The 26,754-nt window shown below is 35.9% G+C and overlaps 1 protein-coding gene across 2 annotated transcripts in view; it reads right to left on the minus strand.

Moving 5' to 3' along the window:
* LOC149806997 (uncharacterized) overlaps window positions 1-26,754 on the minus strand; it is a 151,433-nt gene that overhangs the window by 117,781 nt on the left and 6,898 nt on the right. For both annotated transcript variants that reach the window (XM_089960518.1, XM_089960526.1), the window contains exons 2-4: window positions 14,526-14,676; window positions 10,797-10,889; window positions 4,549-4,881 (exon numbers count right to left, since the gene is read on the minus strand). In XM_089960518.1, coding sequence (XP_089816644.1) covers window positions 4,549-4,881; window positions 10,797-10,889; window positions 14,526-14,607 — 508 coding nt within the window. In that variant the 5' untranslated portion in view covers window positions 14,608-14,676. The remainder of the gene's footprint in view (window positions 1-4,548; window positions 4,882-10,796; window positions 10,890-14,525; window positions 14,677-26,754) is intronic.

Genomic DNA, 26,754 nt, shown 5'->3' on the forward strand with positions numbered 1-26,754 from the left:
TGAAAATGAAGAGTTACTGTGGCAGCCACTCCAAAAATATCAGGCTCACTGTTCTGACGAAAAGGTTGAAAATGAATGTTCCACTTAGTAACTAAGGAAGCCACACAATTGCTAGGGAAGTCACCAAAAAAATATGATAAAGCATAATCCAAGCAGCATTCCTACTAAGTTTGATAAAAATTGATTTAGCTCCTTTGGAGAAGTTGAAAATAGGTTTTTCATATGGTTATTATGGAGGTCACATCATTGAAATGGGAACCACCCAGATAAAATTTTGGTGCATCATATTGTAACAAATACTCCTCCAAAGTAGGATCAAAACTGATATAGCTGTTTTAAACAAAGTCAAAAATAAGCTTTCCAACTGGAAGTCACAGTGTAACTAGGGGAGGCAAACACAATTCAAAATATTTATATCATATGTTCTGCAAAGTATGGTCAAAACTGGCTCAGCTGTTCTGAGGAGCTGAAAATAGATTTTCCCAATGGTTGCTATTGAACCCCCACTGTTGCTAAGGGACCTAAAACAGGCAAACTTCTGACAGAGAGTGTCCTGCCAAACACTACTAAATTTGATCAAACTGATTCAACTGTTATACAGAATAAGTTGAAAATAGGTTTTGTATACCGGGTATGGCTGCTTTGGAAACCACATCTGTAGCAGGAGTCATCCAGGACAAAATTTTAATAACGCATGTCCTTAGAACCATTTCTATCAATCTTTATAAACAAATGTCTCGACCATTTTAAAGAAGTTGAAGATAGGTTTTCCAACAGTTTACTTTGAAGATAGGGTGTTTTTTCACAACTGGTTACAAAGAAACTTGACCATTACTAAGGGAACCAAACCAACTTTGTATACAGCCTGTCCAAACAAACAGTCATGCCAAGTTTGATCAAAATTGGCTCTGCCTTTCTAGAGAAGTACAAAATAAGTTTTCCACAGGGTTGCAAATTAAACCACACCACTGCTTGGAAAGTGACCCCAGAAAAACGTTCATAGAACATGCATATGAAATATTCCTACAAAGTTTCATCACAACTGGTTTTGTCAACCTGTAGAAGTAAAAACAATAGGTTTTCCATTCTGTCTGCTATGGAAGCAATTCTGCTGCCTTTATGGCTTGAAACAAGACTGCTGATACATAAAGAAAGGAAAGATTAAAAGACTGAAGTGGCTTTACATGAAGCACATGAACACTTTGGGGTTGCTGTAAGTTTGTTATAAGAAGGCATTAAATGGATGCCTAACATCAAGACATCCACTTTTAAGTTGTTAGTGTAACTATTGATGCATATTGTACTCAAGTAAACTTGACTGGCTGCTTCTTCAGCTTTCTAAACCTGATACTTATCAAGTACATGTGTATATGACTTATCAATAATGCTAGAAGATAATGTGTAATCTCCTCCCTATGTTTCACATTCTCATGCTGGAATATCTTTTCCATGCTGGAATGTCCTTTCCATGCTGGAATATCCTTTCCATGCTGAAATATCCTTTTCAAATATTAATATATCTATTAGTGCCCAAGATTTTTTTAACGTGAATTTTCTGCTTAAAAAATACAATTTTCCCATCACATTCAAATACTCATCATGTGCATGGTCATTTTAATCTGTGTTCACTCACCCTGCACCTTGAATGGAAAAATATGAAATCATTTTTCACCTGATTAAAACTATTTTTTTTTCCTTCATTTTAATTGTCCTAATTCTTCTTCATCACTGTCATGAAATTGTTCATGTTCAACTTTTTATATGTTACTAGAAAGTGAATACACTAAATCATGACGAATATATTAGTCTGATACACTAATTATGAAATGCTGACTGTTCAAGTGTGTCATCACACTTGACATATTGCCTCCCACTGGTTAATAATACAATGTCTCACTATCATTTTCTAATATAAATTTTGTCACTGAACCATTCAACCAAGTGTCTTCACTCAAGACAAACTGCAAAGCCCTAGCAGACAATACAATGTCTCAATGGTTATTTTTTCATGTGAACTTTTCACAGAGACATGCCACCAAGTGTCTTCATTCAAGACATATTGCCAACCCTGACAGGAAATAAAAATTTAAATTGTCATTTCTATCTAAATTTTGTCACTGACAGCATGCCACCATTATTTATTTACTCAAGACACACTGCCAGCCACTGGCAGATAACAAAATATTCCAACTGTCATTTTTTAATACAAACTTTGCGAACAATACTGACGATCATAACAATTCTTTCAAGTTGTTTTTAACTTTAATTCTTTATTTTCATTCAAAAGAAAATGTCCATAACATCAATGAGTGATCACAATGTAAATCTGTTGTCATCAAGAGATATCACTTTCCAATACTTTGATTTAATCATTAAAAATTCTGTATTCCAAATCACATTATCAAACTTTCTTTTCAACATCATTTATAACATTGAATTTCCATCCATTCTGTGTCACTTGGATGATGAAATAATCAACACACAAATATACTGGATGCATTGTGGTTCCACCCCACTCTGATACTTTTCACAGTATTAAATTTCTAAACAAAAAGTGAGTCCCCACATATGGCCTATGGGATCATTCATTATTAAAGAAGAACCCTGGAATACTTAGACAGGTGTTTTTATGACACTATGGTCTTAAAATAAGTAATAGAAAAGACTGTGAAGCAACAAGCTTTGTAAAATGCAACAAATAATTTTCCCTAGAATACAAAGTCAAAATGAGAAAAAAAGGAAATGACAGTTTTGCAAATTAAAACCCAAATAATTTCACTTTTGTGATATTCCAAAATAAATATAATGCTAGAAGTGTTAATGTGCCTGAGGTGGCCCATGTTGTGGTGATGTGCAGTCTTTTGTTGGATCACAATAATACAATCCAAGAAAAAATCCTTATCTGAATTTCACTATAAATCCAAGACTCTCTTTTTCCAAGAATGTTATATTTGAGCACTTTCTATTTCCAGAGAAGAATAATTTGGGTTAAATAATCTGAGTAAATAAATTCCAGCCCAAATGAAATGCTGGAGATAATACAGTATGAATAAATAATTTTTCCAATAAACAAGATTATATAGTCCTCTACTTGACCTCTGGTCACAATTATCATTTTCAAAAAAATATATTACCAAATGGAAAATTTCATCCTGGAAGGTTTCAAATGTTTACAAGATAAAATCTTAGTTATAATTAGAGGTCTGTTACAAAAATTGTAATAAAGAACATGGTAAACACAATGTCCTTGATGCTAGCCAAGAAAATAATCCTTATATTTAACCCATACTCACAGAGAAAATATTTGATATGTATTAGCTGTTTCGAGAACTAAAGCAAATCAATAATTCAGATCAGATAGGAAATGAGCTTGATTTTGGACAAGGTAAAGTCTGAAATACAACTATCCATAGCATATAATGAAATTTTAAAAAAATCTAACAAACAATAATGCAGATTAAATATATATAACAGTGTGAATAAGTTTATTTAAATATTCAATATGTACCCAATACTGTCGGTATGTGACTAAGTATAATTGCCACAGGATTCAAATTTAAAACTACATGCTTCAAGCAACAATAAAAAAATGTTTTACAAAGCAAGAATCTGTACCAAATTTCAGCTGAATCTTATATACCTAGCCAGTTAGATATTCTTAAACAATTTTATCTATAAAAATGCAAATTAAGGTACACTTATATCTCCAAATGAATACAGCTATAGAAGTTTTATTTTCCAAAACTGGAACAGGGCAAATTTCAGGTATTTTGTGAGCATTTTTGAATGTTCACAAACTAGATTTAAATGGACGCAAAACAAGTCCAGCATAAGAATATGATAAACTGACCAGTTACACTTGTAGAAAATTTTATTTCAAGTCATACCAGATGACAAAAACTCACAGAATTCCAGTTTTTCACAGCCGTGAATGAACCTCAAACTTACAAAATACATGAAATCTATTAATTGCTGAAATGTGGTTCCAGACTTTGCCATTCCGGTTTTGATTTGTTGTTTTTACTCTTGTCATATTTAAAATCTGTGTAAGAAGACAGACAATATGACAGGAAATAAAAGAATAAATTTTATTTAATGCTTATTGGGTTTGTTTTGTGAAACTATAAATTAAATAAGAAAATTTGTAGCAAAAGCATCATTCTGTTTGACCCCTAAAATGTTGTTGTTGTTGTTGTTGTGGGGTTTAACGCCATTTTTCAGCACACGATAGGCTATACATGGCGGCCAGTATTAATGGTGGAGGAAGAACCCGAGAAAACCCCGGAAAGAACCACCGACCCACGAGAAGCTACTGGCAAGCTTTCTCACATACCCACATTGGCTGAATCCTAGACTTGAACCGCCGCAGACAGAGGTGAGATGGCAGTGATCCGTAACGAAGAGCGCTTTAGACCACTCGGCCACTCGGGGCCCCCCCTAAAATGTAACAATATCACCATTTACTACTCATAAATGAACTTATACATCTTAAGGCAAAACACAAGCTTGAAAATTTTCTGGTTACTTAAAATAATGAACGTTACTTACAATCAATTCTGACACGTTCATTCTTGACAATTTTTTTACTCCTCTCTGTACAGTTATTTACAGCCTCTTGGACCATACAGCTGTAACTCCTGGATTTATTGTGCCTTTGTGCATCTTCAACGGTTAGAACCGGGCTTGTCAGCTGAATTGCAGTACTGTTCAATTGTGTAATCTTGTATCCAGTCTGGTTTACTTCCACACTGCTCCAATTAACATTGTTATTTACGTTGGCATCAAAATACAGTGAGACAGTCTTGTTATTAACACCCCATATGGCACAGGTCAGAACAAGTGTTTCTCCAATAAAAGCATAGGGATCAACTGGCTCAATGGCTGTAAATTGGAAAAAGTTGACGGCTTTAAATTTGAAAATCAACAGAGAAATTGATAATGAATCAAATGACAAGCTAAAAGAAAGATTTAAATTTTGTACACAAAATTGTTTTGTATTATACATTAATGTATTTGATATACAGCCTATGTAAATGGCACAGGATACATCCATCTCATGACCTTTACTTTATTACTGACCTTGATCTTCATGAACATGTGTAAAGCTTCATTAAAATATATGTCGAGATATGTGAATGTCTTGATAAGAAAACAGACCACTGACGTACATTATCCCTTGCTGTGACCTTGACCTTGAGGGCAGGTGGTATGACTGAATACAAAACACACTGTCATGTCTTGATATATAATAGTCTTTAATGAAAAATATCTTGATCGGTTTGTAAGTTTTAACCATACATAAATAAAGGTAACTGATTTATATTTTCCCTCTACCATGCCTTTCCCTTCAGCAGAAGTGAAGCTATGATTGTTGTTGTTTTGGGTTTAATGCCATTTCTCAGTGCAAGATAACCTATATGTAGCAGCCATTATAACTGGTGGAGGAAGATCCTGGGGGAAACCCCAGTAAAAGCCACCAACCCATGGGAAGCTACTGGCAGTTTTCTTATATACCCACATTGGCCAAGCCCAAGACTTGAACAGACGTGAAGAGAGGAGAGATGGCAGTGATAAGTAAAGGTATACGCTTTAGAACATTCAACCACTCTACAGCTAAGGTATGTGACACAATGGCTATTCAATGATATATGTACTTGGCAAAATTTTATTAAAATATCTTAAGTGATTCAAATATTATACCCTGGACATGGATACAAGTCAGAGTTACATTTTCCATTACTGTGACCTTCATCTTCAGGCTGAAGCAATGGCCATGAGGCAACACATCATCTATACAGGATTTATCTAAAACTCCGTTACAGTATCTTCACTGGTTCAGAAGTTATAATCTACCAAGGATTCAAGTCATTGATTTGAGTCTTCCCTTGCAGTAACCCTAACCTTCAAACAGGGTCATGATGTATACACATGGGCAAAGTTTCATTATGTCATCTTTAATGGTTACAATGTTGTACTCCAAACAAGGATATAAGTCACAAAAATACATTTTCTCTTGCCATGACCTTGATCTTGACATATGTGTATGTGTGGGGGTGGGGGAAAGGCAAGGATTAGGTACATGACACAAGTCTAATTATGATATGTGTACAAAGTTTAATTAAAATATCTTTACTGGTTCAAAGGCATAGTCTGAATAAGGATACAAGTGTCAGAATAACTTTTTCACTTAATGTGACAAAGATCCTGAGATGGAGGTCCTTACTAATATGGTACATGACACCTTCTACCCCTGATATATACTTAAAGGTACATGACACCTTCTACACATGATATATGCTTAAAGGTACATGACACCTTCTACCCAAGATATATATATATAGGTACATGACATCTTCTACCCATGATATATGCTTAAAGGTACATGACACCTTCTACCCAAGATATATAAAAGTACATGAAATCTTCTACCATTGATATATGTTTAAAGGTACATGAAATCTTCTACATATGATATATGCTTAAAGATACATGATACCTTCTACTCAAGATATATAAAGGTACATGAAATCTTCTACCTATGATATATGCTTAAAGGTACATGAAATCTTCTACTCATGATATATGCTTAAAGATACATGACATCTTCTACACATGATATATGCTTAAAAGTACATGACACCTTCTACCCAAGATATATAAAGGTACATGACACCTTCTACCCATGATATATGCTTAAAGGTACATGATACCTTCTACCCAAGATATATAAAGGTACAAGAAATCTTCCACCCATGATAAAGGTACATGAAATCTTCCACCCATGATAAAGGTACATGAAATCTTCTACCCATGATATATGCTTAAAGGTACATGACAATTTCTACTCATGATATATGCTTCAAGGTACATGATACCTTCTACCCAAGATATATAAAGGTACATGAAATCTTCTACCCATGATATATGCTTAAAGATACATGACATCTTCTACACATGATATATCCATAAAGGTACATGACATCTTCTGTATATGATATATGCTTAAAGGTACATGACACCTCCTACACATGATACATGCCTGAACAGAGTTTCAATACATTTCTACACTTGTAACAAAGTTATGGGTTGGACTTGCAAACGTTAACATATGGATGCACAATGCCATAACAAAATCCCTGATTTAAGAAAACATGTAAAAATGAATGTAAATTTCTGAAAATTTCAAGTTTTATATTACACTCTTGGGTTTAAATTGTGGAAATGCACAACTGACGATATAAATGCATTGACAGTGAGTCAGCATGACCTACCTTTAGAAAAAGTCAAGATAACATTGTAATGTGTGACATTCTTTCAAAACATGTCAAGTTTATTAGCAACATTCGTGTAAAGGAAATATGTCCATGAGTAGCATCAAATATCAAATTAAGCCTGTAAGGTGGCGCTCACCAGATAATATGTACTTTCGAGAGAGTGACGTATGTAAGGTGAAGTAGTTCGCATTTAAAACATGCACAGTGGAGAGAATGTTGGCATATCTCTATGCTACATTAATGTAATGTGGATGATATTTCTTTTGGATACTGTACTTTTGGAAATTTTACATGATTTAAGTACACTCCTAACTAAAATGACTGCTCCCTTGTGTTAAAAAATCAGTCTGAATTAGTCTAAAGTGCACTATACATAGCAGCTATTAAAATAGGGAAAATGAATTTTGCCAGACTAGACAATACCAGCTTCTGAAAGTGCAATGAATGAATTACCAAATATATAAAATGTAAAAAAAGTTATCAGCTCTTTTTTATACAATTGACCTCTGAAGTTCAGGAAGTGAAAATGACCAAGTAGAGCTAGCAATCTTTTGAAAGGTGCACATTTGAAGTAAGGCCAAGCTGTATACTCTATAACCCATAGTACACCCATCAATCATACACCAAAATAAAGGGAATTAAAGGTTCTTTGCATTATACCTAAGATATACAAGGTCTTTTTTAAATAGCCAGTATAACCAGTGAGGAAAGCCGGGGAAATTCTTTTCCTTTAAAATCCTAACCCTATGCAAAATGCGAAACTGTATAGCGCCACCTAAACTGCATGCAAATTAGTACTAATATTAGTGACTAGCATGCAAATTAGTACTAATATTAGTGACTAGCATGCAAATTAGTACTAATATGAGTGACTAGCTACAGTAAGATGGTGACTAAAAGCAGGCCAATTATTTTAACTTTTCAATCATGCTGGCTATTGGTGTACAAACTGACCAACTCACCTGTCTGTATGTCTGTCTGTATGTCTCTCTCAGATAAAACTCCAAGTATCTTTCAGAAATTAATGCCATGATAAATGTTTCAATATAACAAATGTACATACACCTGGCTTTTTTAATTAAAAGTATTTATACTGTTTTTATTGTTGACTTATCAACACAGAAGTTGAGTAGGGCAAATCATGTTTTGACACCATATTTTCTCAACATTCCTCCACAACTTTAACATTACATGATTTAGTGATTATAACATGAAAAAAATTTCCAATCAATTTTCTTTGTACATCTGTGATGAGTAATTCATGTTTGAAACCCTGCACAATTTCGTGCGTGGATAAATATAATGTAAAATATAAGTGTACATGTGATATGTCACTCATTTATTTACACATACAAACTGCAATACTGTAAGCATATATACACACATACCTTATTTACCAACGATATTGTTAAGTTAGGTCAAGTCAGATCAAAGAAATATTCCAGTGATTAAACAACCATGGTATTTAAATTTAATTAAAAGAGATTTGCTTGAAAAAGAACCTAATGGATATACTGGTAACTAACTGGGGTCACATTGTGACAGAATTTTCATTTATAGTTTTAGTACACATAAACTGAGAAACTTCTATGCAATATTTGCCCATGTAGCTCTAATTTTATTCAATGACTTTTGCAACAAGGAAGGTTGTGTTAGCTTTTTGTGAAGACATTTTGCATCTAATGTTACAGAATTTTCATACCATGCCATTACTATCATTAACTGACACAGAGTAAGGTAAGTTAGTTTTCACCTAAGAGTTAATTAAAAAAATTGTTTCCCCAGCAAATTTCTAATGTACTCACATTTAGTTAAATTTCATTAGATCAGACTCTTAAAATAAACAAGACAATATTCCATACATACTGCAGAATTACTTTTCAAATAATTAAGTATACGTGTACCTTTTTGTTTGGGCAAAACATCAGCGTATCTAGTACAATGGTCAGTCTTCTGACTATAGATTGTGGTTCATACACCCCCAGAGAATTGTTTCTCAAGGACTTCCAAAAGCTGTCAGGGTGTATTTTATCCTTATGGAAACTGAACTGTCTCCATATGTTACTTTATTTATCATTGCATTAATAGGTACAAAATCAGAAGAAACAATTTAGGACTACAATGTAATTAGCTCAACACTGGAGAAAACAGACATCTTCCATCTGGCTACCAACCCTATCATGAGTCATTTGACACACTTGGTTTTATCCCTGTTTATGTATTCATAATCATAATTTTGAAAATATATATGAGCAAAAGCAATTTTGGATTTAAAAAGTGATACATTTTATTCTGTTTTAATATGTTCTGTATTCCTTAACTTTACCAGAGGAATTTTTGTGCAAAATTCAGAGAGTGAGTTTGTCACAAAATTCAACATCTTTTAAAGGTTAAAACCAACTTTATTAAAACATTCAATACATTTTCAGATTCAAGAACTTTGTAAGGTTGTACAAACCATGTAGATTTCTAATGAAAAAAAAGGCATGGTAAGGACTGTGAACCAAACATGTACTGGAGTTGAAATCAACAATGAATACATTTTTATGGGCAACCAAGACATGCAAATCATCAATAATGAGATAAACTTTGATGATAAATAATGAAATAAGACTTGCAACATTTGGCACTGGCCATTCTCAACCATTTATCACATCATGGACAATTATAGATAAACAAAACCAAGGCAAACCTGGACACAACTTCCCATTTTGCTGCATTCTACTTCTGACATTTTACATCACAAAGAGGCAAGACGGGATCTCTTTCTATCTGGACTTTTTACCTCCAGAATGCAAAAGTTTGTGCTAATGAAGCCTCTCTGAACAGTTAGAAGTTCCACCTCATTTTGTAGTTATCATTGCAAACATGGAAACTAAACATACACATTTCCAAAATTGGAAAAGCTGTGAAAATGTATGACAAAACGTTTTTTTTGTGTGAATAGTTTCCACTTTCTCTAAGGCATATTCATGACTCATTTAGAGAATCAAAACATTTAGTAAATTACATTTTTATATTAAAGGATCTGAGGATTTTATGATCATTTAAAAGTAACATATTGACGTAATGCCTGGAGAAAAAGATACTTTTGTTGGTAAATATAAAAAAGTTTCAACAATAATAAATACATATTCTCAATCCAGATAGTGTTAAAAAATTTCTGTAGCAGAGTAATATGGTTCCCCAATGTCAGAATGACATCGAAGTTTCAACCCAATCAGGGAAGCAAGTTACATTTTACTGCTGCAAATTTTCATGTTCAACCAATCGGAAAGCATGTTGCATTTTACAGCAGTAAATTTTCATGTTCAACCAATCACAAAGCATGTTGCGTTTTACAGCTGCAAATTTTCATGTTAAACCAATCAGAAAGCAAGTTACATTTTCCTGATGTAAATTTTCATGTTCAACCTATCATGAAGCATGTTCCCTTCAATGACCATGATATTTATGACCATCATGACATTTAATAACTTTTCCTGTACTGCCTTCATGACTGATTTTTAGATGTAAACTTACCTCCACATTCAGTGAATACTATGGCACTATCAGTTGCACATGTCAAACAAGACAACATAAACAGCAGTAACATTAGTGTGGTAGTGGATTTCACTGCAAAATAAAAGCTTAAGTTTGTAACATGTAAAATATCATGATGAGTACTGTTGAAAAACATGCAAATAAACTCACTCTAAACAATCTCTAATGATTTTTCAAATGATAGAAATCTTCTTTATGTTAGGTTGTTGTTGTTGTAGGGTTTAACGCCATTTTTCAGCACAAGATAGGCTATACATGGTGGCCAGTAAAAATGGCAGAGGAAGAACCCGGGAAACCCCCGGAAAGAACCATTGACCCACGAGAAGCTACTGGCAAGCTTTCTCACAAAACCACATTAGCCGAATCTGAGACTTGAACTCACGCAGACAGAGGTGAGATGGCAGTGATCCATAACGGTGAGTGCTTTGGACCACTCGGGGCCCCTTTTTGTTAGGTTTAAATCAATTTAATTACTGATTCTTGGTTAAAATGAATCATTTTTTTAGTAGAAAAGAGGCTTTTCAATGAACAAAATCACACAGTCAATGGATTAGTTGATTAAATTAAAATTCCTGGCAAATGTATTTTTGAGCCAGGGATAACTGGGAAAGCTTGTGTTCAGTGAACAAGCTAAACATTCATGAAATACTGTCCCCTGCCTAATGTGGTAATATACAATGATGAAAAGTCTTAGTGTGACCAAAGGGACAGAGATATCACATTATTATGCAGACATGGAAAGTAGCCAATTTTCATGTCTCTATTTCAAAAGGCATTAGACAAAAAGCGAAGAAACTAATAAGTGACTCTATGAATGACAAATTAGATGCCATCAGATGAAGAAAACAAAATATGTCTACCATGGTTCTCCCCAGAACCTCAAGAAAATTTTAAGAACAAGCAACAGCAACCATGAAATATATATCTCTGACCTTGAACTTCATGATAGGGCCAAAAGTATGGAATGCAACATATTTACTAGTGACAAAAAATAAGTATACCAGACTTCATTAATTTACCTTTCACAACTTGGACATTATTGAGCAGAAGAAATATGTTAGTGAAACCTACAATACTGGCCTCTGACCTTGAACTACATGAAGACAGGACACACAGTGTGGCACACAACAAATATACCATGTTTCCATCCCTTAATTTGCAGTGTTTTAAAGATATCGATTCCAAAGGAAAGTATAAAGAAAATCTATATTGATATATGACCTGACCCTGAATCTTGGATCCTCAATGTTATATGCTACACACCTGCTAATGATGATGTACAAGTATGCCAAGTTTCATCACTTTAATCTCAAACAGTTCCTAAGTTATAGACAGGAAAGGAAAACTTTAAATACTGATCAGGACAGTAACCTTGACCTCCCAATATGATACACTCATACGTGCTAATCATAACGAATAAGTATACCAATTTTCATCCGTAAAGCTGAAAGGGATCTTAAAAAAGGGAAATGTGATGGAAAACTTGACATAATGATCTGTGACCTTAACCCTGAAGATAGTTCCCCCAACTAAACAGACCTCCTTCTAATGATTACATATAAAGAACAGACAGTTTCATCCACGAATCTCTAACAGCTCTGAAGTTACTGAGTGGAATGGAAAGCATGATAGAAAACTTAGTGAGTCTTGAAATAGAAAACATGATTTAGTACACATGGCACCATCTAATGGCATAAGAACAGCAGATTTATCAATTAACCTCAAACAACTTCAAAATTATAGAATGGATGGAAAGTGTATCTTAGAGAAAATATGAAATGGAAAGTGTGAGCGAAACTTACAGAATGGAATGGAAAGTGTTAGGGAAAATATGGAATGGAATATGCAAGGGAAAAATTAAAATACTGAGCCATGGTCTTGAACTTGAAAACAGGCCCTTCATTATGGTATGTAGCACACCTAGTAGTGATGTTACATAAGCATGCCAAGTTTCATTGCTTGATTTCAAATAGCATGACAATTATAGCTGAAAGAAAAGTGCAACAAGAAACTAAAAATACAGACATTCCAAATAATACACATAATGTGACACATTTTCTTACAATGATGTATGACTATACCAAGTTTCATTCCTTATTTTCAAACTGCTTTAAAGTTATAGAGCAGAAATGAAAGCATGGCAGATCGAAATGCGGATGTTATGTGGCACACTTTTCTTAACAAAGGTGGACAATGAAACATGTGTCTGGACACTCCAGCCAATTAGGAATAATTAAAGAAACCTTGGTTCAAGATACAGCTATAACATTCTCAGTCAAGCAGGGACAGTAATTCAATCAAGCATGGACTGTAATTCAATCAAGCATGGGCTGTAATTCAGTCAAGAAGGGGCTATAATTCAATCAAGCATGGACTGTAATTCATTCAAGCAGGGACTGTAATTCAGTCAAGATGGGGCTGTAATTCAATCAAGCATGGGCTGTAATTCAATCAAGAAGAGGCTGTAATTCAGTCAGGTGGGTGCTAGCACCAGGTCAAGTAGGGGCTGTATTTCAGTCAAGCAGGGAATGTAACTCAATCAAGCTGGGGCTGTAATTTAGTAAAACAGGGGTTGTAATTCAGTCAATGGGGGCTGTAATTCAGTCAGGTGGGTGCTGTAGTTTCGTCAAGTATGGGCTGTAATTTGGTCAATTAAGGGCTGTAATTCAATCAAGCAGGGAATGTCATTCATTCAAGCAGGGGTTGTAATTCAGTCAAGCAGGGGCAGTAATTCAGTCAAAATTTAACAGAGAAAGGTTAAAATCGAACTTCACTTAGGTCTTGTTTATATTAAGACCAATCCTAAAATTAAGTTTAATGTCACCCAGCACTTCAAAAGTTTTTGAGGTGAAAAAAATATTCATCATTCAAAAACAAATCGACAAGTCAAACAGAAGCCACAACTTAATTAAATAGATCCTAACCTAGGATTCCATAATGTTAAGCCATATACAAAATTTGTTTTCAATTCATCAAGTCCTTTAAAAGTTGTTGAATCCAGTATCTAAGTTCATTTCATAAAGCCCTTCAAAGATACTGAATAGGAACAATACTGATTATGTGACAATAAACTTTAAATGGGTAAATAACTCCCCCAAAAATGGTCAAAATCAAACCTGATTTAGGCCTTTATTATATTAACTCAAATATCAATCTGACTTTAGTCCACGCAGTCCTGTAAGAGCTCTAAAGTAAAGGTATTGAATTGGGGCAGTAGACATTCTAAATCTGACTTATGTGAATTAGACAGGGCTGCCAAATGAAGTACATCTGTATGTCTCAACTGAGTCACAACAACATAAAACATATTAGAGTGCCAGTTTCATCCCAAACTACAGGACTGTATTCTCACAAATCTGCACATTTTGTGAATAAGCATCATTCTCTTTATCTATGCTCTGAACAGAATTAAAAACTGTTCGGATTTTCAGAACCTTTTCTTTTCTCTCTGCAATCTAAATTAGGTTACAAAATTACAATATTGGATATTGATACTTTTGGGATGAGAAAAATAAATGTATCTATAATTTGAGACCTTAAATTAGACATATGAATGCACAATTAACATGTATTGAAATTATGGGCAATGGTTTACTGCAGTAAAAACTATTATTAAATGTTCTGCAAACACAATTAGCTTGTGTTTTTTTTCATTTCCTAAATTAAGCTCCGCATGAAATGACCCGAACATATTTCAAATAAAATTACCTCCACATTTCTTGGAAAGACTAAGGCAAACTGGTAATAGCACCAAGATCTGAACTGGGTTCTTTGAAACTTTAATCTCCATCAGAGTATTATCCCTGCCCACTCAATGAAATCTTCTTCTCAATCCTTGAGTTCCTGTTTTGTCATATTCCTGAAATGCGTGAAAAGTAAATGATCTCTTTTAATCCTCGTATGATGCCACCATCACTTCAAATTACTGTGAAAGATATGAACTTAAACATGCCTTCAAATTTAAATGCAAAATATCCCATAATTTTAAGTGATATTTTTTTTTAAATCACCATATCATAATACTGATGTACAAATCTGATACAGCTGCAACCAACACAGACCATGATTGGCCACTAAATAATGTGCTGGCAGATCCTGGATCAATGCTGCTTTAAGTTGGAACTGACTTACATGAACATATACACAATATTTTAAAAATATTACATGGTACTGCTAAAGGGACTGGATCAGTGCTTAAAAGTAATTTAAGAATATACAAAAATTTCTAGGATGGTATTGATGTTTAATTCTTACCTTAGCATATGTTCAGTTAATTTAAGCTAAAAAATGTATTCCCCTACCTACCTTACATAGTTTTTCTAATTTTCTTCTTGTTAGCGTTAATTGACACTGCTGGCATGACCCTATTCGAATTCTCTGCATTGTTCCAGTTCTTTTTGTGACAACAGTCATATCAAAAGATATTTTCATAAAACTTGATCATTCAAGCACACAATGCTTGCCATCCTTCCATTTGAAACAAAACACAGATTAAATCAGGCCTTGTGAAATACACGTAACTGCTCAATGAGTCAGTAACATCGAAACTGAAACTTGAAATCTGGAATCAACAAAATCTTTATTCAAATTAGATTGAGCATTGGCACAGCAGAACATAATTGAAGGAAAAAGGACAGAATCTAGATATCAGTCAATCACGGGACTTAAAATTAAGCAATTAATCTTCTATGTTCCCTCTTATGAGAAATTAATGATTATACAGGTTCATCTCAATAACATACATTTATAACAAACTGCATGGTTCGGTGGATAATAGCCTGTTTACGTTGATTCTAGATTCACTCTGTTAAAAAAAGTCAACATCAAAAATAAAAAGGACACTAACATAGTCAGTGACAATGATTTTGCTGGACTCCAGATACCCGAGATGTTCAAAGGAAAGTGTGAATGCAACCAAACAGAATAAATATTATATACTGATGCAAAAGTTGGGAAATGTGAATGCAAATTAACCAACATTGATAGAAAGTTGGACAATTATGTGGGGAAAATAACAAAGCTACCTACTTTTGATCCAAGCATTAGCTTTTTCTTAGAGGACAATTAAGAACAAAGAAAGAGTGATACATACACATTTGGATGCAAGCTAGCTGGGATCTGCTTGGCATGAAATTGATATCTAGGTCATAATGTGAAAAGATTAAGTTTCTTTGGTCACCATCTGTAGCAGTGCATTATGTTTGGCACCTAGTTTTACATCCTGGATATAAATTTTCACTATGATAAACAATGATAGGAATGCATTATTATAACAGGTGAAGGTGGTGGATTAATAATAATAATAATAATAATAATAATGCTTTATTTATAGAGGGTGACTCATTAGTCAAGGACTATTCTCCCTTGAGGCCCTCTTAAGAAGAGTATATCAATGCACATTATATGAAGATAACAATAATTACTGTTTATTTTAACATGTTTAGTATCAAAATACGAAATTCCATTATTAGAAACACATACATGCTCATGATATCTCTTCTTAAATAATGTCATATTTTCAGCAGATTTTACATGTAGTGGAAGCTTATTCCACAGAAGGGTACCAGAGTATTGGAAACTTTTTAAATTGCTCTGTTCTTGGTTTTGGTACTAGAAGGTTTCCATGTGATATTGATCTCCAACTGGTATTGTGTTGAAAAAATCCTGAATAAGTCCTGAAGATACTCTGGTGCAGTTCCATGTAGACATTTATACAAAAGAACTGCCTTGTGAAAATCTATCCTGTCATATATTGTGAACCATTTGAGTTCTGTAAATAATGTTTTTAAGGGATGATCAACAGATGCATCTAAAATTACATGTGCTGCTCGTTTCTGAAGTTTATAAATCCTGTCAAGCTCAGATTTAACATAGTTTCCCAATACATTAGAACAATAATCCATTGTTGGAAGAATATATGACTTTAAGTATAGATTGCAAGTTTCCATTTTAAATATTTCTTGATTCTGCTGAGAAGGGCAATTTTTGATGACAGTGTTTTACAAAGCTTATCAATATGGTCATTCCATAATAAATTATTATCTATGGACACACCTACAAGCCTTTCATGTCTGACATTTTCTAATGGATGATTATTTATTGCAAGAGATAGTTTTGGGTTCCCTGACTTGTGTAGCTTTTGTGATGTCCCCAAAATCATACATTTTGTTTTACATTTATTAATTACCATCCTATTTTGTTGTGCCCAGTTTTGGACTCTAATAAGGTCTGAATTTAATCTTGTTTGGATAACTTCAGTATCAGAACTAGATGTATACAAGGTTGCATCATCAAAGAAATAACAATAACAGAAATAATAATAAAAACAATAACAACTTCACATCACTATAGGAGAGTCATGAGTTGTGCAAACAGAAAAAAATGGATGCATACTTTGTCAAACAGAACACTTCTGGACAAGAGTTCTTCACTGATGCCAGATTCACAATGTGCTTGCATCTACAGTATCCAATATTTCATTTTATAGCCATGTTCATTTCAGTCTGTCATTGATTTGACTCAATGAGCAGCATTTCAAGGGAGTGAACAGTGTCCAAATGAGCTGAAATTCTTTGCAACTTGTCAACCTTCATTCTGAGATTGTTTTTATGACTGTCATTCTTTTTCAGTCAATTGTTGTGCCAATAAATTAAGTGGCATAAATATTACACACCAGAATGTAAATGACATTTTTGTTGTTGTTGTTGTTGTAGGGTTTAATGCCATCCCTCAGCACACGATAGGCCATACATGGCGGCCAGTATTAATGGTGGAGGAAGAACCTAGGAAAAACCTCAGAAAGAACCACCGACCCACGAGAACCTACTGGCAAGCTTTATCACATACCAACATTGGCAGCCATCCAAGACTCGAACCCATGCAGACAGAGGTGAGATGGCAGTGATCCATAACGGAGAGCGCTTCAGACCACTCTGCCACTCGGGGCCCCAATGACATTTTTAAAGACATAATAACTGTGTTTGATAACTCCTACTGTCTGACTTGAAATTATCAAAAGTCTTGGGGATGCACTTGCATATGGTGTCCATCTTTATAACCATGTTAATGTTTCCATATTTTTCCATACTGTACTCTGACTTCAACTGGGCATAAACACAGGATTTTGTAAAGATTTCTGTCACTGATAAACAACTACAGTGTATATGTTGTTTTTAACTGCCTACTTTTGATGCATAGAAAAATGTTAATACAATGTTGCAAAGCACTTTCAATTAACCCACCATACATTAGTTTCAACCTGTCATTTTCCTTAACCTATTCTCTCCCAGTAGCATCAAGTCATACTTATTATTATTATTATTACTGTTATTATTGCATCTTTCCAATATTTTCAATTGTAATGTAAATAAAGCACTACCTCTTTAGTACACTTTCTATGGGAACTATCAGAGTATATTGGCATTTAGCGAGATGATGTCTTATAATGAAGTACACGATGCATGTAATTCTACCACAGAAAAATAAAACTGGATCCTTGCCTTTTTACATGAAACATACCTTAATGAAGGGTCTTATAGCAAAGGAGAGCTGTAATTCAGTCAAGCAAACAAGCTCTTATCATTGTTTCTCATAGTGGAAATTATATCTAGGATGTAAAGCTAGAAGCAAAAAATAATACACCACTACAAATAGAACCCTATGAAGCCGAGTCAGAATCTCCTCACAGTGATGTACCTGTAGATAACTCGGTCACATCAAGCAGTGTAATGCTACTCAACTGCATTGTTTGCCTTATTGATAAATAATACCTCCTTTTCTCAAGTTCTTCATCTCTATGCCAAAATGTGCAAGTTAAATTGTGGCAATTTTATTCCTGTTGCTGTGGGGTGGGTGGTTCTGTGTCTATGTATGTGTGTGTGTGTGTGTGTGTGTGCGCACACATGCCTGCATGTGTGTGTGCTTTACTGTCCACTGAGGAAAACCTGAGGTCAAAACATAGGGAAATTTTCACCTTATCATTTTCCAACTTCTTGTTTCATTATATCACACTTGTACCCTATGAATTTCTATCTCAATTTATAAAGATTAGTTATCTGAATTATTTACTTGTACAAAATCCTACCATGTATCCTGAAAATAATTTCAATCTTAATTGCTGAAAACTGAAAATGTGAATTATTAACCATACAGAATCCAACCATGAACCCTGAGAATTTCAATCCCTAAATCAAATTACAAATGACCAATTTTCCAAGCAAAACAATCATCTCCTGGGTCCACACAAGGGATATAATTTGGATGTGACAGTTACCCTTGCATTGGTCATTTTACCAAATACAAGCCAAAAAAGTGAAATTTACATCCTTGCCTTGATTTAAGACCTGACCCCCACTTCAATATCAGGTAATAATAGTAAAAATAAAATACTGACTGCTGTGACATTTTCCCTTCAAAGAGGAAGCTGGTCAGTTTTGGGGTCAAGCTAAATCTAGATCAAGTGTCATGGTCTGGAAGTTGCTTTAATTCTGAACTAAAGGCTCACTAATCTGAGTTTACCTTATTTGCCTCTGAATCACAGTCATCTAATTGCAGATCTGGGTCTATGTTGTTTGCATGAAATTATAAGTAGTATAAACAGCATAAACCCTGATCTGCTGGCATAAATATTACACACCAGAATGTAAATGACATTTTTGTTGTTGTTGTTGTTGTTGTAGGGTTTAATGCCATCCCTCAGCACACGATAGGCCATACATGGCGGCCAGTATTAATGGTGGAGGAAGAACCTAGGAAAAACCTCAGAAAGAACCACCGACCCACGAGAACCTACTGGCAAGCTTTATCACATACCAACATTGGCAGCCATCCAAGACTCGAACCCATGCAGACAGAGGTGAGATGGCAGTGATCCATAACGGAGAGCACTTCAGACCACTCTGCCACTCGGGGCCCCAATGACATTTTTAAAGACATAATAACTGTGTTTGATAACTCCTACTGTCTGACTTGAAATTATCAAAAGTCTTGGGGATGCACTTGCATATGGTGTCCATCTTTATAACCATGTTAATGTTTCCATATTTTTCCATACTGTACTCTGACTTCAACTGGGCATAAACACAGGATTTTGTAAAGATTTCTGTCACTGATAAACAACTACAGTGTATATGTTGTTTTTAACTGCCTACTTTTGATGCATAGAAAAATGTTAATACAATGTTGCAAAGCACTTTCAATTAACCCACCATACATTAGTTTCAACCTGTTATTTTCCTTAACTTACTCTCCCCCAGTAGCATCAAGTCATACTTATTATTATTATTATTATTACTGTTATTATTGCATCTTTCCAATATTTTCAATTGTAATGTAAATAAAGCACTACCTCTTTAGTACACTTTCTATGGGAACTATCAGGGTATATTGGCATTTAGCGAGATGATGTCTTATAATGAAGTACACGATGCATGTAATTCTACCACAGAAAAATAAAACTGGATTCTTGCCTTTTTACATGAAACATACCTTAATGAAGGGTCTTATAGCAAAGGAGAGCTGTAATTCAGTCAAGCAAACAAGCTCTTATCATTGTTTCTCATAGTGGAAATTATATCTAGGATGTAAAGCTAGAAGCAAAAAATAATACACCACTACAAATAGAACCCTATGAAGCCGAGTCGGAATCTCCTCACAGTGATGTACCTGTAGATAACTCGGTCACATCAAGCAGTGTAATGCTACTCAACTGCATTGTTTGCCTTATTGATAAATAATACCTCCTTTTCTCAAGTTCTTCATCTCTATGCTAAAATGTGCAAGTTAAATTGTGGCAATTTTATTGCTGTTGCTGTGGGGTGGGTGGTTCTGTGTCTATGTATCTGTGTGTGTGTGTGTGTGTGTGTGTGTGTGTGTGCGCGCACACATGCCTGCATGTGTGTGTGCTTTACTGTCCACTGAGGAAAACCTGAGGTCAAAACATAGGGAAATTTTCACCTTATCATTTTCCAACTTCTTGTTTCATTATATCACACTTGTACCCTATGAATTTCTATCTCAATTTATAAAGATTAGTTATCTGAATTATTTACTTGTACAAAATCCTACCATGTATCCTGAAAATAATTTCAATCTTAATTGCTGAAAACTGAAAATGTGAATTATTAACCATACAGAATCCAACCATGAACCCTGAGAATTTCAATCCCTAAATCAAATTACAAATGACCAATTTTCCAAGCAAAACAATCATCTCCTGGGTCCACACAAGGGATATAATTTGGATGTGACAGTTACCCTTGCATTGGTCATTTTACCAAATACAAGCCAAAAAAGTGAAATTTACATCCTTGCCTTGATTTAAGACCTGACCCCCACTTCAATATCAGGTAATAATAGTAAAAATAAAATACTGACTGCTGTGACATTTTCCCTTCAAAGAGGAAGCTGGTCAGTTTTGGGGTCAAGCTAAATCTAGATCAAGTGTCATGGTCTGCAAGTTGCTTTAATTCTGAACTAAAGGCTCACTAATCTGAGTTTACCTTATTTGCCTCTGAATCACAGTCATCTAATTGCAGATCTGGGTCTATGTTGTTTGCATGAAATTATAAGTAGTATAAACAGCATAAACCCTGATCTGCTAGCTGATTATGCATAGGCAGAATAGGTTTACACTGTTTGTACTGGTCATGTGTTATACAGGGGCAAATAGATTATATTTAAATGAAAATCAAACCATGCTTGATGATAAACCCTGCTGCTCACTGATAAAAAAAATCTGGGCAACAATTGACAAAGGACATCTGTCTGATAAGAGCCCACTGCAACTTAGGAGACTTATCAGACCTAACCAATCCCATATTTTATAATGGGAGATACATAATACAATTCAGCCATCACAGCTTACGGGAAGAGGGAGCGAAAGAATGTCGACTGGTATGAGGCAAACTGGGAGGAGATGGAGCCCGTGACTGAGGCAAAGAGGAAAGCCCTTCTGGCATACAAGGCTGCACCTAGCCCCAGAACACTACAAGCCCTCAGGATTGCAAGGAATAACGCCCAGAAGACCGCCCGCCGCTGTGCCAACACCTACTGGCTGAACCTTTGCAACAGTATACAGACAGCTGCTGACACCGGGGATACAAGAGGAATGTATGAGGGTATCAAAAAAGCGACAGGCCCCCCCAGCTACAAGACCGCCCCCCTCAAGTCCAAGACGGGCGAAGTCATCACAGACCAGGGGAAACAACTGCAGCGATGGGTTGAGCACTATCTTGAGCTATATGCAACCCAAAACAATGTCTCTGGAACTGCCCTGGACGCCATCCCAGACCTGCCTGTCATGGAGGAGCTAGACACACAGCCCACCCTGGAAGAGCTCGGAAAAGCCATCGATTGCCTTGCCTGTTGGAAGGCTCCTGGAAGCGACGGCATTCCGCCTGAAGTCCTCAAGAGCGGAAAACCAGCACTGCTCCAGCCCCTACACACACTCCTCTGCCTTTGCTGGGAACAGGGATACATCCCACAGGACATGCGTGATGCCAACATCGTCACTTTGTACAAAAACAAAGGAGACCGTAGCGACTGCAACAACTATCGGGGCATCTCCCTCCTCAGCATCGTTGGAAAGGCCTTCGCCCGTGTTGCCTTGGCACGCTTGCAGATCCTAGCCTCCCGCGTCTACCCAGAATCCCAGTGTGGATTTCGAGCCGGCAGGTCAACTGTAGACATGATCTTCTCACTACGTCAGCTGCAGGAGAAGTGTCGCGAGCAGCGGATGCCCCTCTACATTGCCTTCATAGACCTGACGAAGGCGTTTGACATGGTTAGTCGGAGTGGACTCTTCAGACTCCTGCAGAAGATCGGCTGCCCCCCACGTCTGCTTGCTGTCATTATGTCGTTCCACGAGAACATGCACAGCACAGTGTGCTTCAATGGCGCAACATCTGAAGCATTCCCAGTCGTTAGCGGAGTCAAACAAGGCTGTGTCCTTGCACCGACGCTCTTTGCCATCTTCTTCTCCATGCTTCTCCAGTACGCATTCAAGGACTGCAGCGAGGGAGTGTACATCCATACCAGGGCTGATGGCAAGCTGTTCAACATCGCCCGTCTCCGTGCTAAGACTAAAGTCACAGAGGTACTCATCCGTGAATTGCTCTTTGCCGACGATGCAGCCTTGACATCACACACGGAAGATGGACTTCAGCAGCTGGTATGCTGCCTCTCCCATGCATGTAAGGAATTTGGACTGACCATCAGTTTGAAGAAAACAAATGTCATGGCACAGGACACAGACTCCCCTCTCTCTGTCTCCATCGATGGGTACAATTTGGAAGTTGTCGAGAACTTCACATACCTCGGGTCTAACATCTCCAGCTCACTCTCCATTGATTCTGAGGTGGGCGGCAGGATTGCCAAGGCAGCAGCAGTGATGGCCAGACTTAACCAGAGGGTCTGGAACAACCCCAACCTCACAGAGAAGACCAAACTGCGTGTCTACCAAGCGTGCGTGCTCAGCTCACTTCTCTACAGCAGCGAAACATGGACCACCTATGCAAGACACGAGAAGAAACTCAACAGCTTCCACCTGAGATGTCTGCGGCGCATTCTGCACATCCAGTGGCAGGACAAAGTACCCAACACAGAGGTTCTAGAACGCGCCAACATGAACAGCATGTTCTCCATACTCAGCGAGAGGCGCCTTCGCTGGCTCGGCCATGTCAAGAGAATGGACCCAGGTCGCATTCCCAAGGACCTGTTATATGGGGAGTTAGCAGAAGGTGCACGACCAACTGGACGACCACATCTGCGCTACAAAGATGTTTGCAAGAAGGATATGAAGACAGCAAACATCAACGTCAACGACTGGGAGAGCTGTGCAAACAACCGTTCAAGCTGGCGTCTAGCTGTCAGGCAGGGAGTTCAAAACGCAGAGGAAAAGAGAAGAATAAAGCAAGCTGAAAAGAGAGCTAAAAAGAAGGATAAGCAAAAGCGTACCTTGGAGCTATGCCATCGTCTCTCGTAGACGGACGGATGCCAAGAAAACATAATACAAGTGTGAACAATGATACCATATATACTCACATGTAAGATGGACCCTAATCCTAACAACATGAGCCAACATTGCATAATGTGCAGGCATATCTGATCTATGCTGTTTGTTAGGACTAACCAGTAAGACAAATATAGACCATGATCTGTTAGAACATTATATGTTGACAAATCAGTGTGTCTATTTTGCTTGTAATAGGACAGACTATATATAGACTATATACAATAATTTAAAGAAACAATTCAAAACAGCACACAGGTTGGAAGCAGAAATTTAATCAAGTTATTTCTAAAAAGCATGTGAGATATTGAGATAAAATGTTTACTTTTCACTCTCTGAGACATTAAAATAATAAGATTATGAGATGATGTCATTGTCAGATGGTGTTAGGTTCTTTTTGTACAACTTGCTCCAAACTTTATATAAAATATGCAGAATTATTTTTATTTAATTTTATTCAATTCAAAATAATAAAAACAAAGACATTTTTTAAAAGTTGCAATGAAATAGCCACAAAAACATGGTGTAGATCTTATTTTAACTAAACTCCATTCAAGTAACAATTCTCATTGATATAAAACTCTTTAAAATGAAGGGATAAACTATGGCAGTTTTAAGGAAAAAAATAGAAATGTTTCATGCAAAGTCTACCTTAAAATAAATAGGTGAAGTTATTCCAAAGAGCACTCAATTTGCAATAATTAAGACTGAAATAAAAAGTGATCTGATATTATTGCATTTAAAACAACAACAAAATGAACAGCTTGAAAACATCAAAGAAAACTGCTGTGTAGTTTTGTAAACACAAAGTACTGTGAACTATCAAAGTGAGCAATTTAAACACAAGTTTCACCATTTTAGTGCTGTTTATAAAGCCTTCACTTGGTGTAGGGCTATTACATTATGGACAGAATGTCACATTTTCAAATTGAATTCAATTATCTGAAAGTGTCACAAACATGGTTGGCTTTAGAATATGAATTGATCAAAGCTTTATCAAATCAGTTCTCTGTAATGATAATTATGGATTCATGGCACTAAAGGGGTTCATAACCGTAAATATCATTGCATATATCATTAATAACATGAATAGGTTTGAGTCAAGTCTGTTTTTTTTATACTGCTAATGATCTACAAATAAGACACATGCAAAGAGAATATAAGATAGCAATATGAAAATCACAAATAAGTAAACACATTGCAAAGAGTATCCATGTCAGCATCTTAACAAGAAAGAATTTCCCATCAAAGGGAATGATGCTCTTCTGGCCAAAAGGAATCAGGAATTCAAGACAAGACCAATTGTTTTTTCCATCTCCGACAACAATTAGATTTTCCACATTGCTGCTGTGACAGCCATGTAAGACCAGCACCATTTTCATCAGAGTCAATTGGACATCATTAGAAGTATTTTGGTTGTGGTTGTTGTGATTGTTGTGGGGTTTAACGCCATTTTTCAGCACACAATAGGCTATACATGGCGGCCAGTATTAATGGTGGAGGAAGAACCTGGGAAAACCCCGGAAAGAACCACTGACCCACGAGAAGCTACTGGCAGGTTTTCTCACATAACCACGACACTTGAACCACCGCAGACAGAGGTGAGATGGCATTGATCCGTAACGAAGAGCGCTTTAGACCACTTAGCCACTCGAGGCCCAAGAAGTATTTTGTTAAACACTCCACAAAAATATAATTATCTATTTAGGAAAAGTATTATCATTTAGGACCAATAAGAAATCTTTTGGTGAAAATCCCATGTCAATTCATTCAGGTTAGGTTGCAATAACAAGATGTTCAAGATGGCCATCGTGCTGGCCATATTGGATTCAGATTGGCATCATTTTCATTCAGGACCTACTCGACATCATACAAGTTTCCATAGCAGCCATAACAAGATTTTTAACATGGCAAAAATGGAAGTTTAACTGAGCATTAGAATGGGACCATTAATATTTATAACCAAGCAGACAACATAATAAGTCTTTTCACGAAAAACCTATGTTGATATTATCATCCACTAAGCTGGTGTAGTGATAACAAGATTTTCAAAATGGACATTGTGGCAACCACACTGAATATATGAGTGGCATTATTTTCAGTTAGGACCAACTTGACATAAGAAGTCTTCTGATGCTAAGAATATCTTGATACGACTTTCCATTTAGGAGATGTAGCCATAACAACATTTTCCAGCTGGCTGCTGAGGAGGCCATACAGGAAGTCAGACTGGCATAGTTTTCTTTTAGGATAACAATTCATTTAGGAGTAGCAATACCAGGATTTTCATCATGGTCACTGTGGCAGCCATATTGGATGTCCATATGACACCATTTTCATTGTGGACCAACTAGACATCATATGGAGTCTTCTGTTGAAAACCTTATGTAAATATAGCATTACATTTAGAAAGACCAGCAATAACAAGCTTTTCAAGATGGCTGTCATGGTGGCCATACTGGATGTCAGATCAGCACCATTTTCATTTTGAATTACCTTGAGATGATAAGATCTGGCAAAAACCTTATGCTGATATGGGTAGCAATTTCAAAGTTTATCATCATGGCTGCTGTGGTGACCATACTGGATGTGTGAGCAGTACTGTTTTAATTTTGGCCCAACTATACCCTGGTTCAATGTAATGTTGAATATGAAAATTTCAAAAAATTAAAGAGATTTTATGGTACCAATAGGTATCAAACATACATAAGAAATAAGAGTTTTGTGCATTTTCACCCCCATACAGTAAATTACATACTTTGCAATGACTAAATTTTGCAAATGTATGCCTACTGACTCCTGAAATTATACCCATTCATTATGAAAGGGCACTGGACCACTTGTGAGTTGGAAAATCTTCTCCTCCACCCAGGACAATTTTCATATAAATTTAGGTAGAGAATTTCCAGATACATGTATATGTAAAAC

This window comes from Sinohyriopsis cumingii, chromosome 1 (genome assembly GCF_028554795.1).
Source record: "Sinohyriopsis cumingii isolate HCF-2022 chromosome 1, ASM2855479v2, whole genome shotgun sequence".
Classification (NCBI taxonomy): Eukaryota; Metazoa; Mollusca; class Bivalvia; order Unionida; family Unionidae; genus Sinohyriopsis; species Sinohyriopsis cumingii.